This window comes from Macrobrachium nipponense, chromosome 40 (genome assembly GCF_015104395.2).
Source record: "Macrobrachium nipponense isolate FS-2020 chromosome 40, ASM1510439v2, whole genome shotgun sequence".
Taxonomy (NCBI): Eukaryota; Metazoa; Arthropoda; class Malacostraca; order Decapoda; family Palaemonidae; genus Macrobrachium; species Macrobrachium nipponense.
The window spans coordinates 24,147,674-24,161,379 of NC_061101.1; the positions used below are offsets into that span (position 1 = coordinate 24,147,674).

Here is a 13,706-nt window from a genome sequence, read left to right on the forward strand (position 1 = left end):
ATATATTAATTAATATATATATATTATATATGTATATAAGATACATATATTATATATTATAAATATATATATAAATACATATATAGATAGATACCAGAATATATATATATTATATTATTATATATATAGATATATATATAACATTATATGTATGTATAATATGTAGCGGTACATAAAAGAATAGGAAATTCAATCAATGAAATTTTATCAAAGGAAACAATCCCTTCCAATCCACACACACACATACCCTCTTGCACACATTAATTACCTTAATCTGTGTAACTAAATTACAAAAACAAACATTAAATGCATAATATCTTACCTTTTACAACACCCACGGACTTTAATCAATTAGGGTCAATAGATATAGAAAAATATACAGTTAACATAAAAGTCAACAATGCCACATGCCTATGGGCATAATTCATTCAACATGTTCATAACTCACTGCAAGGCCAACACCTTTGCCACTGTCAAGTGAAAGTAGAATCCTTTTCCAAGGGGAAAGTAAGCGTTACAAACCTTTAAAATAATTAGACAATAACAGTCTACTTACACGTAATTATGCACCCACCATCTCACAGAGTTTCCTGTCGTGAAAAGCATATCGGCTTTGTTTGCAGATAAACACTAACCTTCTGTTCTATCAGTACGGGATCACAGCACCAAACATTTGCTGAAATTACTGCCTCTTCAAAAAATATATTCACATGTTTCTCAGCCACAAATTTCCATAGGTAAGTTTTTAGGTAATGAGCATCAGCTTAAACTTGTTAAAGACCAAATCTGCTAAATGTGCATAGCCAGATGCTCTCCATCAATAACACTAGACTGCAAAGACTTCAACATGGAACTTCAATGACTTCTACATGCAAAAAAATAATAGGGGGAGAGGTTGGTCCCACTTGTTCACACCTGGTAAAGACATGAACAGTAAAAAAAACTTACAGCAAGCAACCACACTAAAGCACAAAAAATAATTCAGTACACACAAAAGCACATCTGAACAAAAAAGCATTACATTCCTTGACACAAACCAATGCCTTTTCAGAAGCCTACCTCAAAACCACCTCACGACTAAACAGTGGCTCTGTGTAAGTAAAACAGAGCTTGACCAAGTGTGGTTGCTTACAAAATTTGGATAAAGTTTGTGTTTCATAAATCCAGACTTTCTTTTACTGGAAGCACCTTCATCTGGTCCCTGTTGTGGTTTTCTGTTCCATATGTTTGAGTTGCAAAGACAGGAATGTCATTTGTGATTTAATGAGTAATGGTCTTCTTTAAACAGGTTTTTCTTTATCTGAAAGGGTGACCCAAGACATTTTTTTTTAGACCTTTACAGCCATCACTGTTTCTTAATGGGAGTTTCTGTATGGGTGAATTTTCTTACAATGAGGTGTTAACTTTGCATGCAATCTAAGGCAATATAAGCCAAATTTATGTATTTTAAAGTCCTATCATATCAAAGCATTATCTATGATACAGTAATGTTGGATGAACGTGTGAATAAAGAAGCTTAGTACTTTAATTTTTTTTATCTTTTTACAAGCATGAAATGCCCTCAATTGCATACTTATTGAACTCATATATGTACTTGACTGGCAACGTAAGAGTAAGCTTTTATGCCCAAAACCCTGCTTAAACTGGTGCTTAGTAATGTACTCGTGTCCAGTATCCCTAAATGATGAACAAACTCTGTAGGAAGGCACAATTATCTTTTACATCTTATCTTCCACAGACACGAATTCTTATCACTCATGCTATATGGGTGCTGCCTCAGATGGATGAAATCTTCGTCGTGGAAGATGGCAGGGTAGTTGAGAGAGGAACCTACAATAAGCTTTTATCAGAGGGAGGAAAATTTGCTCAATTTCTTCTGCAGCACATTACTTCAAGTGTAGAAGACGAGGAGGAGGGTAATACAGTGTGAATAGCTATTACTAATGGATTTCCTAAATACATACGAGTTAATTACAATGTCAAAATAATCCAGTCTTATAGCTGTTGTAAAAAAAAATTAATTTAATTTTGAGAAAAGTACAGATGTAATGATATAGTTTTCACATTAAAATTATTAGCATGACAAATGTCATTTATTTGATTTTAGTTCCATATTTTGTGGACTTCACAGCAAATAGTACCAATATTTTTTATTAGCATATAATAGAGGAGTTTCCTCTGTTTGATAGTTTGCTGTGCATTTTCAGAACTTGAGGAACTCTATAACCAGTTGGAGGATACGCCAGTTGGACAAGCTTTATTGAGGCAGGTGTCTCTTTGTAACTCTGGAAGTGATTTGAGAAGGTATGCATAAGACACGATTAATTGTTTGAATAATGAAACTGATTTATAAATAAGCAAATAGATAAATATATACCTAAGTAAAGAAAAATCAGTGAATGATTAATCAAATAAACCTTGTCTTTTCTTTTTTTGTTTCTTGGCATACATATTCATTTTTATTGGGTATTTGTACAGTACATGTATTATTTAGTAAGTATTATTTAGATTTGTTATTATAAAGAATGTAGTACTTTATGTTGAAATTGGGAAGCTAAATTAGTAAAGCCCAAAAGGAATTAATGAAGAGTAAAAGGCAGTGAGTAGTGCAACCGGGTGCCAAAGGGTTACATAAAGAAATGCCAATACAGGCAGTCCCCAGTTATCAGTGAACTCGGTTATCAGCAAACCGGTTTTATGGGGCTTCTCTAGTGACATAAAATCGGCAATTTATGGCACCATATCGGGCCGAGTTCTGGTTATCGGTGCCATAAGGATCCTTATGGCGCCATAAACTCCCTTATGAGGCCATAAGAGTGCTTATGGTGTGCCATATGGGTGCTTATGGCACCGATAACCGGTTATCGGTGCCATAAATCACAGTTTCGGTTAATGGTGGTTTTTGCTCGTCAGCACACCCCTGGAAATGGAGCCCCAACCGATAACTGGGGACTGCCTGTACTGTCTACAGTGTGCCATACATTAAAGCATTATCTCCGTCTTGGATCATATTTTAGGAGCTTAGTGTCTTAAAAGGTTTACAAAATGGGAAAATATTTTTTAAAGAATTGAAGAAATCCTGGCAGACTCCATGAAATTTCGCAGAATTACCAAGCGAGAGGCTAACCTGATTATTGAGACGGTCAACGCTGCCTCGAATGCCCTACATTTGCTACCCATAACAGGCAACTATGACTTAGGTTACATCTATGGGAATGTTAAAACCCATAAGCAACGGAACCCCCTTTGTCCCATAATCAGTCAGATCCCTGCCCCAATGCACCTGTTGGCCAAGAAACTGAATACCATCTTGACCCCGCGCGTCCTGGATAAGCACAGCTTGAAGTTGTCAGCCGAGTTCTTGGAAGCCCTACAGACAATGCCCCCTGGAGGATGTATCACCCTACAAGCAATGGCCCCCGGAGGGTGCATTGCTTCGATGGATGTAGAGTCCCTGTCTACCAACGTCCTGTAAAAGAGACCTTACAAATGATCTTGGACAGAGTTTACAAGGCCCCTGACACTCCAGCCTTGAACATCCCTGAGCATGCCCTTCGAGCCCTGCTGGAAATCTGTACTAAGAGGGCTCCCTTTGCTGATCACCGCAACTACATTTACACCCAGATTGACAGAGTGGTGATGGGAACTCCCCTTGGAGTCCTTTTCGCCAATTTCTACGTGGATACCGTCGAAGAGAGGGTCTTCCAGAATTCCAGGAAAGCGAGGATGTATGTGGCTACATTGATGATACCTTGGTCTGCGCCGACTCCCAGGATGAGATAGAGCAGCTGCTACGTGCTTCACGACCACAACTGCCTCACGATCATGATAGAACATTGCAAAGATTGCAGCCTCCCCTTCTTTGATGTCTTTATCGAACAGCAAAATTCCAGATTCAGTACGAAGGTGTACACGAAGCCGACAAACCTAGGAATGTGCATGAACGGTGAGAGAGAGTCCTCTGAGAGGCATAAGCGCTCCACCATCAACACCTTCATCAGGAGGGCCCTCTCACACTGCCCCTCCTGGAATGAGACACAGTGGGGTTGGAGCGCACCGCCCAGGTCCTCGTTGACAACGGATACCCCAATCGTGCTGTTGATGAATCAATAAGGAAGAATTATGGAAGCCTGGTACCACCAGGAACCCTGCCCCAATGTTCCAGAGCCTATCAAGCTTTTCTACAAGGGGCACTTCACTGGAGGTACAAGGAGGACGAGCAAGCCCTCAAAAACACCAAGGAAAACGTCAGCCCCACTGACCCAGACAAAAAGATTAAGCTCATTATATATATATATATATATATATATATATATATATATATATATATATATATATATATATATATATATATATATTATAAAACGAAGAAGATGAGCAGTCTGGTGATGAGAAACAACCCTTCAACCCCCTTGCAGGATCACTTGAAGAAGACGAGTGTGGTCTACCGTTACACATGCCCAGTCCGAGGATACCTTAGCAAACACCCAAGAAGGGGCCATATTTAACCATGCCAGGACTGCCCATCACAAACGAATAAAAAGAAATAATATCCCTAATATCGAGATAATAGAAAAGATAACAGAGCCCCGACATCTCCGCCTCCTGGAAGCCCTCCATATAGGAAAGGAGAAACCTTATTTTAATATCACTCGCGGAAACTTTTCTCCTTCCCAACAATGTCACATAATCAGGGTTTCCCCACAGGATTATAGGACTCCCGCTACAGACAGAATTCCTGACGTCCACCCCCAGGCACACAATTATGCCACTCCCATGACAGTATCTCCCCAACCATCAATGCGAGATCTACGACTTCGCCCAAGACTGGCCCAACCAATGAGAATTCAACTCTACGTTTGAGCCGCCATAATTACCGTCACGTAGACACACTTGCTACCGTCTTTCTACTGACTCGTCTAGAAGATGAGCCGCAAGGAGGTTGAAACGTCACATGATACCAGCTATACCAGCATCATCACCAGTTGTAAACCAAAGACGACCCCGGCCTGGAATTGAACTAGTCCTACGGAATAATACTGGCACTGATTATGACCCCTGCTTGACCTGGACCTGAGAATCTGTTTTGATAAAATAAAAGGTCACTTTCAGCATTTTTATAATTTTTAGAAATTCCCAATGTGAATATTGTCAAGCAACGTCACGTCTGGTCTATTTACACGTATCACCCTATCTGTTCTGATACCATAGTCCCAGAGGATCTTTGCCAGATCGTTTTCTATCACTCCTTCAGGTTGGTGCTCGTACCACTTATTACTGCAAGGTAGCTTATGCTTCTTGCACAGGCTCCATTTATTATTATTACTATTATTATTATTTTTTGTTTTTTTGTTTTTGTTTATCACAGTCCTTCAATTCGACTGGGTGGTATTTGTAGTGTGGGGTTCCGAGTTGCATCCTGCCTCCTTAGGACTCTATCACTCTTCTTACTATGTGCGCCGTTTCTAGGATCACACTCTTCTGCATGAGTCCTGGAGCTACTTCAGCCTCTAGTTTTTCCAGATTCCTCTTCATGGATCTTGGGATCGTGCCTAATGTTCTTATGATTATGGGTACAATTTCCACTGGCATATCCCACATCCTTCTTATTTCTATTTTCAGGTCTTGATACTTATCCATTTTTTCCCTTTCTTTCTCTTCAACTCTGGTGTCACATGGTATTGCGACATCAATGAGTGATACTTTCTTCTTGATTTTGTCAATCAACGTCACGTCTAGTCTATTTGCACCTATCTGTTCTGATACCATAGTCCCAGAGGATCTTTGCCAGATCGTTTTCTATCACTCCTTCAGGTTGGTGCTCGTACCACTTATTACTGCCAGGTAGATGGTGTTTCTTGCACAGGCTCCAGTGGAGGGCTTTTGCCACTGAATCATGCCTCGTTTTGTACTGGTTCTGTGCAAGTGCCGGACATTCGCTTGCTATGTGGTTTATGGTCTCATTTTTCGTATTGCACTTCCTACACATGGGAGAGATGTTATTTCCATCTCTTGTTCTTTGGATATATCTGGTTCTTAGGGCCTGATCTTGTGCCGCTGTTATCATTCCTTCAGTTTCCTTCTTGAGCTCTCCCCTCTGTAACCATTGCCATGTGTCATCGTTGGCCAGTTCTTTAGTCTGTCTCATGTATTGTCCGTGCATTGGTTTGTTGTGCCATTCCTTTGTTCTGTTTGTCATTCTGCTGTCTGTATATTTCTGGGTCTTCGTCTACTTTTATCAGTCCTTCTTCCCATGCACTCTTGAGCCACTCGTCTTCACTGGTTTTCAGATATTGCCCCAGTGCTCTGTTCTCGATGTTGACGCAGTCCTCTATGCTTAGTAGTCCTCTCCCTCCTTCCTTTCGTGTTATGTATAGTCTGTCCGTATTTGCTCTTGGGTGTAGTGCTTTGTGTACTGTCATATGTTTCCTAGTTTTCTGGTCTATGTTGCGGAGTTCTGCCTTCGTCCATTCCACTATTCCTGCACTGTATCTGATTACTGGCACTGCCCTTGTGTTTATGGCTTTTATCATATTTCCGGCGTTGAGTTTTGACTTGAGTATCGCCTTGAGTCTCTGCATATATTCTTTCCTGATCGTGTCCTTCATCTCTTGGTGTTTTATATCCCTTCCATCCATTATTCCCAGGTATTTGTATCCCGTCTCATCTATGTGTTTGATGTTGCTCCCATCTGGTAGCTTTATCCCTTCTGTCCTTGTTACTTTGCCCTTTTGTATGTTGACTAAGGCGCATTTTTGTATTCCAAACTCCATCCTGATGTTCCCAGATACAATCCTGGATTAGGGTATCTATACAGTCTGGATTAGGGTATCTATTTCCTTGATGCTCTTACCATACAGCTTGATGTCGTCCATGAACATCAGATGGTTAATTATGCTGCCTCTTTTCTTGAGTTGGTACCCGGCATCCATCTTCTGCAGTACTTTAGTCATGGGAATCATGGCTACTATGAAGAGTAGTGGGGACAGTGAGTCGCCCTGGAAGATCCCTCTCCTGATATTAACCTCTGCTAGTCTTATTCCAGAGCTTGTAAGTATTGTATTCCAGTTGAGCATTGTATTTTTGAGGAAGCTGATGGTGTTTTCCTCTGCCCCATATATTTTCAGGCATTCTATTAGCCATGTGTGTGGTATCATGTCGAAGGCTTTCTTATAGTCTATCCATGCCATGCTTAGGTTGGTTTTCCTTCTCTTACTGTTCTTCATTACCATTTTGTCTATCAGGAGCTGGTCTTTTGTGCCCCTACACTTCCTTCTGCAGCCTTTCTGTTGGTGGGGGATGGTGTTTGTATCCTCTAGGTAGTTGTATAGCCTTTCGCTGATGATACTTGTTAGTAACTTCCACATTATTGGTAGGCAGGTGATAGACCTGTAGTTACTGGCTATATTTCCCTTACTCTTGTCTTTCTGGACTAAGGATGTTCTTCCTGTGGTCATCCATTTGGGACCATGGTGATTTGTGATACAATGCTGGAGTTGTTCTGCTATTCTTGGGTGTAGGGCCTTGAAGTTTTTGAGCCAGTATCCATGGACTTCATCGGGACCTGGGGCTTTCCAGTTGGGCATTTTCTTTAGTTGGTGTCTGAATATTTGTTTTATTCTCCCTGTTTCTTCTTCCTTGACTTCCTGGAGCCATGTTGCATGTTTGTTGTGTGATACCGAATTGCTCCATATGTTTTCCCAGAGTCTCTTACTTGGTTCGGCTTCAGGAATTTCTTGGTGGCTGTCTTCCCCTCTTAGTTGGCTGTATAGTCTTCTCTGGTTGGTTCCGAATAGTTTGTTCTGTTGGTATCCCTTATTCCTGTTCATGTATCGTTTGATCTTATGTGCTTTGGCCTTAAGCTTCTGTTTTACATCTTCTATTGTGTTATTTAGTCCCATCTCCTGTACTTTGTATTTCTCGTTCAGTTCCTCCCTCGTTTTCTTGCTTCTTAGCCTTTTCTTTGCTATCTCTTTCAGTGTACTCAAGTCAGATCTCATCACCATGATTTGCTTTTCCAGGCGCCTTTTCCAAGACGGTTGCTGTTTTGGTTTCTGTTGGGTTGGTTGTGCTGGTGGTGTTGGTGTTCGTGTCCCCATCAGTTCTGCTACTAATCTTGCTCCTGCATATGTCAAGTTATTTGTTTCTGTGATATTGGTGGTGTGTATTAGTCTCATTATTTCATTGACCTCACTTATTTTCTCCCTTAATTTCTTGGTGTTGTGGGCTTTCATGGAGGGGATCTTTGTTCTCTCTGTATCTGGCTTCATCCATTGTCTGATCTTTTCTACCCATTCCGTCCTGTCTGTTACTTATTATTATTATTATTATTATTATTATTATTATTATTATTATTATTATTATTATTATTATTATAGTTAGTTAGTTTTAGTTAGTTACCGTAGTTAGTTAGTTGAAGAAGACCACTGAGTCACAAATTCTAAACTCACAATGCTTGTTGCCCAAAGGACTTGCTTTTGAGTGTGAGAAGAAAACAGGAGCCAGGTAATCTGCAGGTAAAGTTAGTTTGGATTGCGAATCATTTTAATCTGTTATTGTCTTTCCAGGGCAAATGGTACCAGGCGAAGTAGGACCATTAGCACAGAGAGTCAGTTCCAGAATGAGTATACCCATAGTGTTCGCAAAAGCACTTCAACTTTAGATGCAAAAAAGGAGGAGGGAACAAGTGAAGAAATGACACATATTTTGGTAAAAGAAGAAAATTTGGAAAAAGGAAAGGTAAGAATACTGGAATAGTGTTTAGTAATGTTTTGCCCTAAGAAAAATGCAGAAACATTTGACTTAAAATGGAAGTTTTTACTCTTAATGAAGAGCATCCCATAAAACTACAATAGTTGACCTGGCTTATGACTTTTCCGACTATTTCAAGGTGCCTATTTAGTGTAGAAACTGTAAAGATATACAGCAGAATAAGAAAGATTGCTTTTGGTTAAAATGCAGTCACTTAGAAGTTCTGTTGTTTAAAAGCTTAGCTTCTTCATGCTTAGGAATTGCGAGTAAATTTTTCCTCACTTTGCTCCATTATCTTTGTGTACATACATCATGACTTGTGAACCACGATTCTGTCACTTGATGGTGTTACTAAACTTGACTCCTGTTTCCTAATGCACTGTTTAATCATAACAGTATCTCACATTCCAAAGTAGTTTTAAGCTTGGGAGCTTGATAATCACAGCAAACTTAACCTACCAGTGTTGTAAAAACACTTAGTTTCGCAGTGTGCTCTTGTAAGTTTAAAGACACTACAGCCTATGTGAATATTAACAGTAATCAGTGTGCTATATTTTGAAAAGTATAAATGCAAAATGCAAGAGGTAGTTATCAACAAATCAGTGTCCTAGAAAGTAGTACAAGGTCTAGGCAATGATAAAGCTCATGACCAAACATTGGATATAAGGAAAGATGTCTTTGTTAATGAGGAGATAAAGAAATGTTTGGTATTGCTACAGAAGCAGTCCGCACGGACGGCAAGGAACGTAACCGCGGATACGACATCCACTAGGGATTGGGGCGTCCAATGTATTTCGCCGTGTTTAGTACTGGCCCCTGGGGGTTAATTACAGTCGTCCGAATAAATATTACTTAAAACTGCATAGAAAAACCGCAACTGCCATAGTCTAGGATACAGCGGATAAGTACCCTAGATCTACCAAATGTTTTTATTATGTTTTTATCATAACATGAACTGTGACCTTTCCTAGTTTTGAGTTATATTTATTATTGAAGAAACCTCTTTCTTCTCCACGTTTTAGTTCAGAAGTTTTGATAATTGCTTGGCCATGATTGCAGACTAAATGAGGTTTAAAATTGTAGTGACAGAAAAATGTTGATTGGTGTATGAAAATTCCAAGATAATTGTCCGAGAATTACCCATAAAATAGAGATTTTATCTTTTTATAATGGCCATAGTACAGAGTAGTTATGTTGAATGGTTATTTACTGTTGATTTGAATAAGGCGAGTTGTAAATGTTGCAAAGTAATTAGTGCAGAAATCGCAATATAGAATTCTCAGGTTCAGAAGTAAACAAGAATTTAGTTTGAAATTTACTTTGTTTAAAAGAAAAAATGTAAAAGCTTCAGATCCATTTTGCTTACTTGCAGGTGAAACTACAGGTGTACCATTTTTACGCCTCATCCATGGGATATCTTCGAGCCCTCTTGCCAATCCTTTTCTTTGTTTTTGCGCAGGTAAGATTTTCCTTTGTATTAGAAGTTTACAGAGTATGTGGCTGACTGACATTTCTCATTATTGAACTTCTTAATTGGAGTTATTAAAGATGTCTAAATACCCATTACTAATTGTGTGGACTTTTGTTTCATTTATAAAAGATTTTTCTAAAATAGCTTGTATCATAGCCAAATCGGAATGAGTTTTTTTACAGAGATGCAGAGTAGAGGACTGAAGCAAGATAAAGCTAATGAATTTGGGCATCTAGGAATCAGAGGGAATGGATGAAAAGTAAAAGGGAGATAACATTGCATCTGGGGGCTAAAGGTTGCCACAAAATCTAAAATTTTAGTGTGCTGGACAGGGAACACACTTGGCAGCTTCTACGACAGGCTCAGAAATACTAAGGTTGTTGGTCAACTCTTGGATGTTGTTATTGCTTAAAACTTGTATTTGGCCTTGTAAAGCTAGGAATCATCTTGATCAAGGAAGTAGAAGAGATTCCATAACATTTGTTGCCATCGTCCAATTGTCAGTAACTAAACTGTTGAACATGTGTACAGCACAATTATATTGCTTTACGTGTTGGTGAGTGGCAGTGCATCTTACAAGGCTTTAATGGTATGTAATTTCCAGGACTGATTCAGGTAGCCCACAAATTACAGTAGAGATAGCACTCTCTTGTTTTGGTAAAGCATTAGCAACCCAGAAATACATGCAGGGTTGTCAAACTGAAGAACTGAAGGAAAAATTGTCTTTAAAACATATGAAAGGTAACCTTAGTGCAAATATTAGTTAATTACTTACTGAAATGAGGAAAAGAGGAAAAGTCAAACGAGGATTTTGGACATGCAAAATGAGTAAAATTATTTCTCAGATATATTTCTGAGTACTATACTGTATTTGTACACTAATGGAACAGAAATGGTCAGTGGGTATATTTTTCATAACTTCAAGGAAAGCGCAATTGTTGGATGAACTCCAACTTTTGTAATGTAATATGTTTTGCAATGTGTTATTGGTTCTCTTCTTTTTTTTTTTTTAAGTTGAAAGGGTACCTTGTATGGCAAAAATTTAAGACGGTGAATGCTGGCATTTAAAAGAGGTAGGGTTATGATGTAACAAATGTCTTTTTCACAGGGCAGCAAAGCTGGTAGCAACATATGGTTGTCAGAACATTCAACGCCTGTAGGGATGACTGGCAATGTGACCATTGAAGAATTTGATAGATTCGAGTTTTTATCTGGTTATGGAGGTTTTGGCCTTGGACAGTGTAAGTTTGAATTTTACATGAAAACGTATTGTTTAAGTAAATAACATACCCATAAAATCTACATGAATTCACTTATCAATCCACCTTGTGCATCATTGGGGAAATGTTATTGAGCAGCCCCTTAAAAATAACTTCATTTTTTAGCCATAAACCAATTACTGAGCCCGTAGTCTCGGTCTTCAGATGCCCCAGAAATTGGAGCCTTTTCTCTAATAGACAGAAGAGGACAGTAGCTGCACATAAGTCATTTGGATCCTTGGGTCCTTTGCAGGTAAATGCATTTTTTTTTTTTTTTTTATTTGTGTGGAGCACTGTTAACATCTGAGCACAATTCCCAAACTGTTTTGCTTTACTGTATGACTGCTTAAAGCTGTATCTTTATCCTTATATATTTTTTCTTCTGCTTCCTTATTTCAACTCTTTCACCAGTCTTACCTTCCATTGAGTATTTATTGGATTCTGTGTTACAGGTGGCTCCTTTCTTCACCTTCCATTATCGCTGGGTTGCCAATTTCTAGTTTTCAAGTATAGTTTGTATGTAATCTTTGCCAGTTCAGGTAATGTTTCTAATCTTTTCTTATAAAATTTATATGGATCATATGATTATTAGCTTTTGGTTGCTGTTATGTAAAAATAAGAATTTATCTGTTCTCAGCTAAATTTAGAACTCCATATAAATTGCAGTATTCAAGTTTTGTTTGTAGTGTATTAGGTATAAAGGCTAAGTTTTGCCTTTTCTTACCCTTTCATACTTTTAAGATTTGTCATATTTTCTATGGACTGGGTGGCAGTTATAATTCTCATGATAGAGACAAACATCCAGAGTTTGTTATTCTTGATCCAAAAGTTCCAGAGTAGTAGATTGAACCTTTCAGCTATAAGGCATCTCTCCTCTGGGGAAACTCATCCTCCGCTGAATGAGGCCTTAGCAGCAGGATAGTCATGGTTGATAGGATCCTTGGCACCTTTTGGTTGGATATTTTCTGGTCCCTCTCATCCTAGAGACATTGTCGGTCATGGATACTTCAAGCTAAGGTTGGAAGTAGAATACCAGGCAAAGGGAAATTGGTTTTATCAGGATGAGAGGCACCACATCCACTTTCTAGAATTAAAAGTGCTCTTCATGTATCCTACGGGTCACAGTCGACATTCTGGGGCATTCAGCAGTTCAAGCATCCTGCTTATACAGCAATTCACACTGTATATGGTTATTAGGTTGTGGTTAATCAAACAAAATTATCCTAAAATTTATTTTTTCAATACAGACCCATTAGTCTTAACAAGATTGCCCTCTTTCAAGCTGCGCTAATCTTGCAGTTAACATTCTAAACTACAACTAAAAAAGTGAGGCAATTACCTGCTATGGATTTTAGGATCCAAGTGACACTTTAAGGTCCTTATAATGTACTACCAATCTGCTAGTATTGTCTGCCTGTTAAACAACAGTGTCGTCTCTGGAACACTGGAAGACGATGAATGTGGTTGGTTTGTTTAAAAATTTAATTTGCTTTTGTGGTCACATTTACATTTTTCATTACATATTCTGACTATGCACACATCAAATGCAGTGTCACTCGGGTCATGATTTGGTTAGTATGCCTTCACAGAATGGAATTCACCTAATGTTAGAAAAATTATAATGATAAAAGTAAATAATGACCAAGCAACAAACATATTTAGTACGTACACAAGTAAGTAGCATTTAAGAAATGGTTTATAAAATGTACTTGAACCACAAAGTCTAATTGCTATAAAATAGAATTTTAGTATCTTGTAATTTTAGCACATTAACAACATCAATTAGGACGTCTAGAAAGACTTTTCCACACTTCGGTGAGGCATGACTATAAACTATGTTATTTTATTGTTGTAGGTTTCTTTTTCTTCACTGGTGCAATCACTACATGGACAGGCACACTGAAGGCTGCAAAAAATATTCATCATGACCTTCTGCACAACATCCTTCATCTTCCTATGAGTTTTTTTGACACAAACCCCAGTGGTAGGGTCATGAATAGAATGAGCAAAGACATGGATGCGCTAGATTCTGTGCTACCTCTCGTAATAAATGCTTTTTTGTCCGCTTTTGCTCAGGTCAGAAAACCAAGCATGTTTTTTCTAATCATGGTTTAATGTTACCGGTACATATATGGTTTGAATGTTTAATTTAGTGTTATATGATTAGATTCTTTTAAATTTTTCATACAAACTTTACAATAAATTTTTTATGAACTATATGAAAA

The 13,706-nt window shown here is 38.4% G+C and overlaps 1 protein-coding gene across 4 annotated transcripts in view; it reads left to right on the plus strand.

Annotated features, from left to right (window-relative positions):
- Nucleotides 1-13,706, plus strand: part of LOC135212006 (multidrug resistance-associated protein 1-like) — a 198,822-nt gene that overhangs the window by 169,971 nt on the left and 15,145 nt on the right. For all 4 annotated transcript variants that reach the window (XM_064245282.1, XM_064245279.1, XM_064245280.1 and 1 more), the window contains exons 18-23: nt 1,739-1,916; nt 2,208-2,304; nt 8,568-8,739; nt 10,124-10,210; nt 11,331-11,463; nt 13,337-13,557. In XM_064245282.1, the coding sequence (XP_064101352.1) occupies nt 1,739-1,916; nt 2,208-2,304; nt 8,568-8,739; nt 10,124-10,210; nt 11,331-11,463; nt 13,337-13,557 (888 nt within the window). The remainder of the gene's footprint in view (nt 1-1,738; nt 1,917-2,207; nt 2,305-8,567; nt 8,740-10,123; nt 10,211-11,330; nt 11,464-13,336; nt 13,558-13,706) is intronic.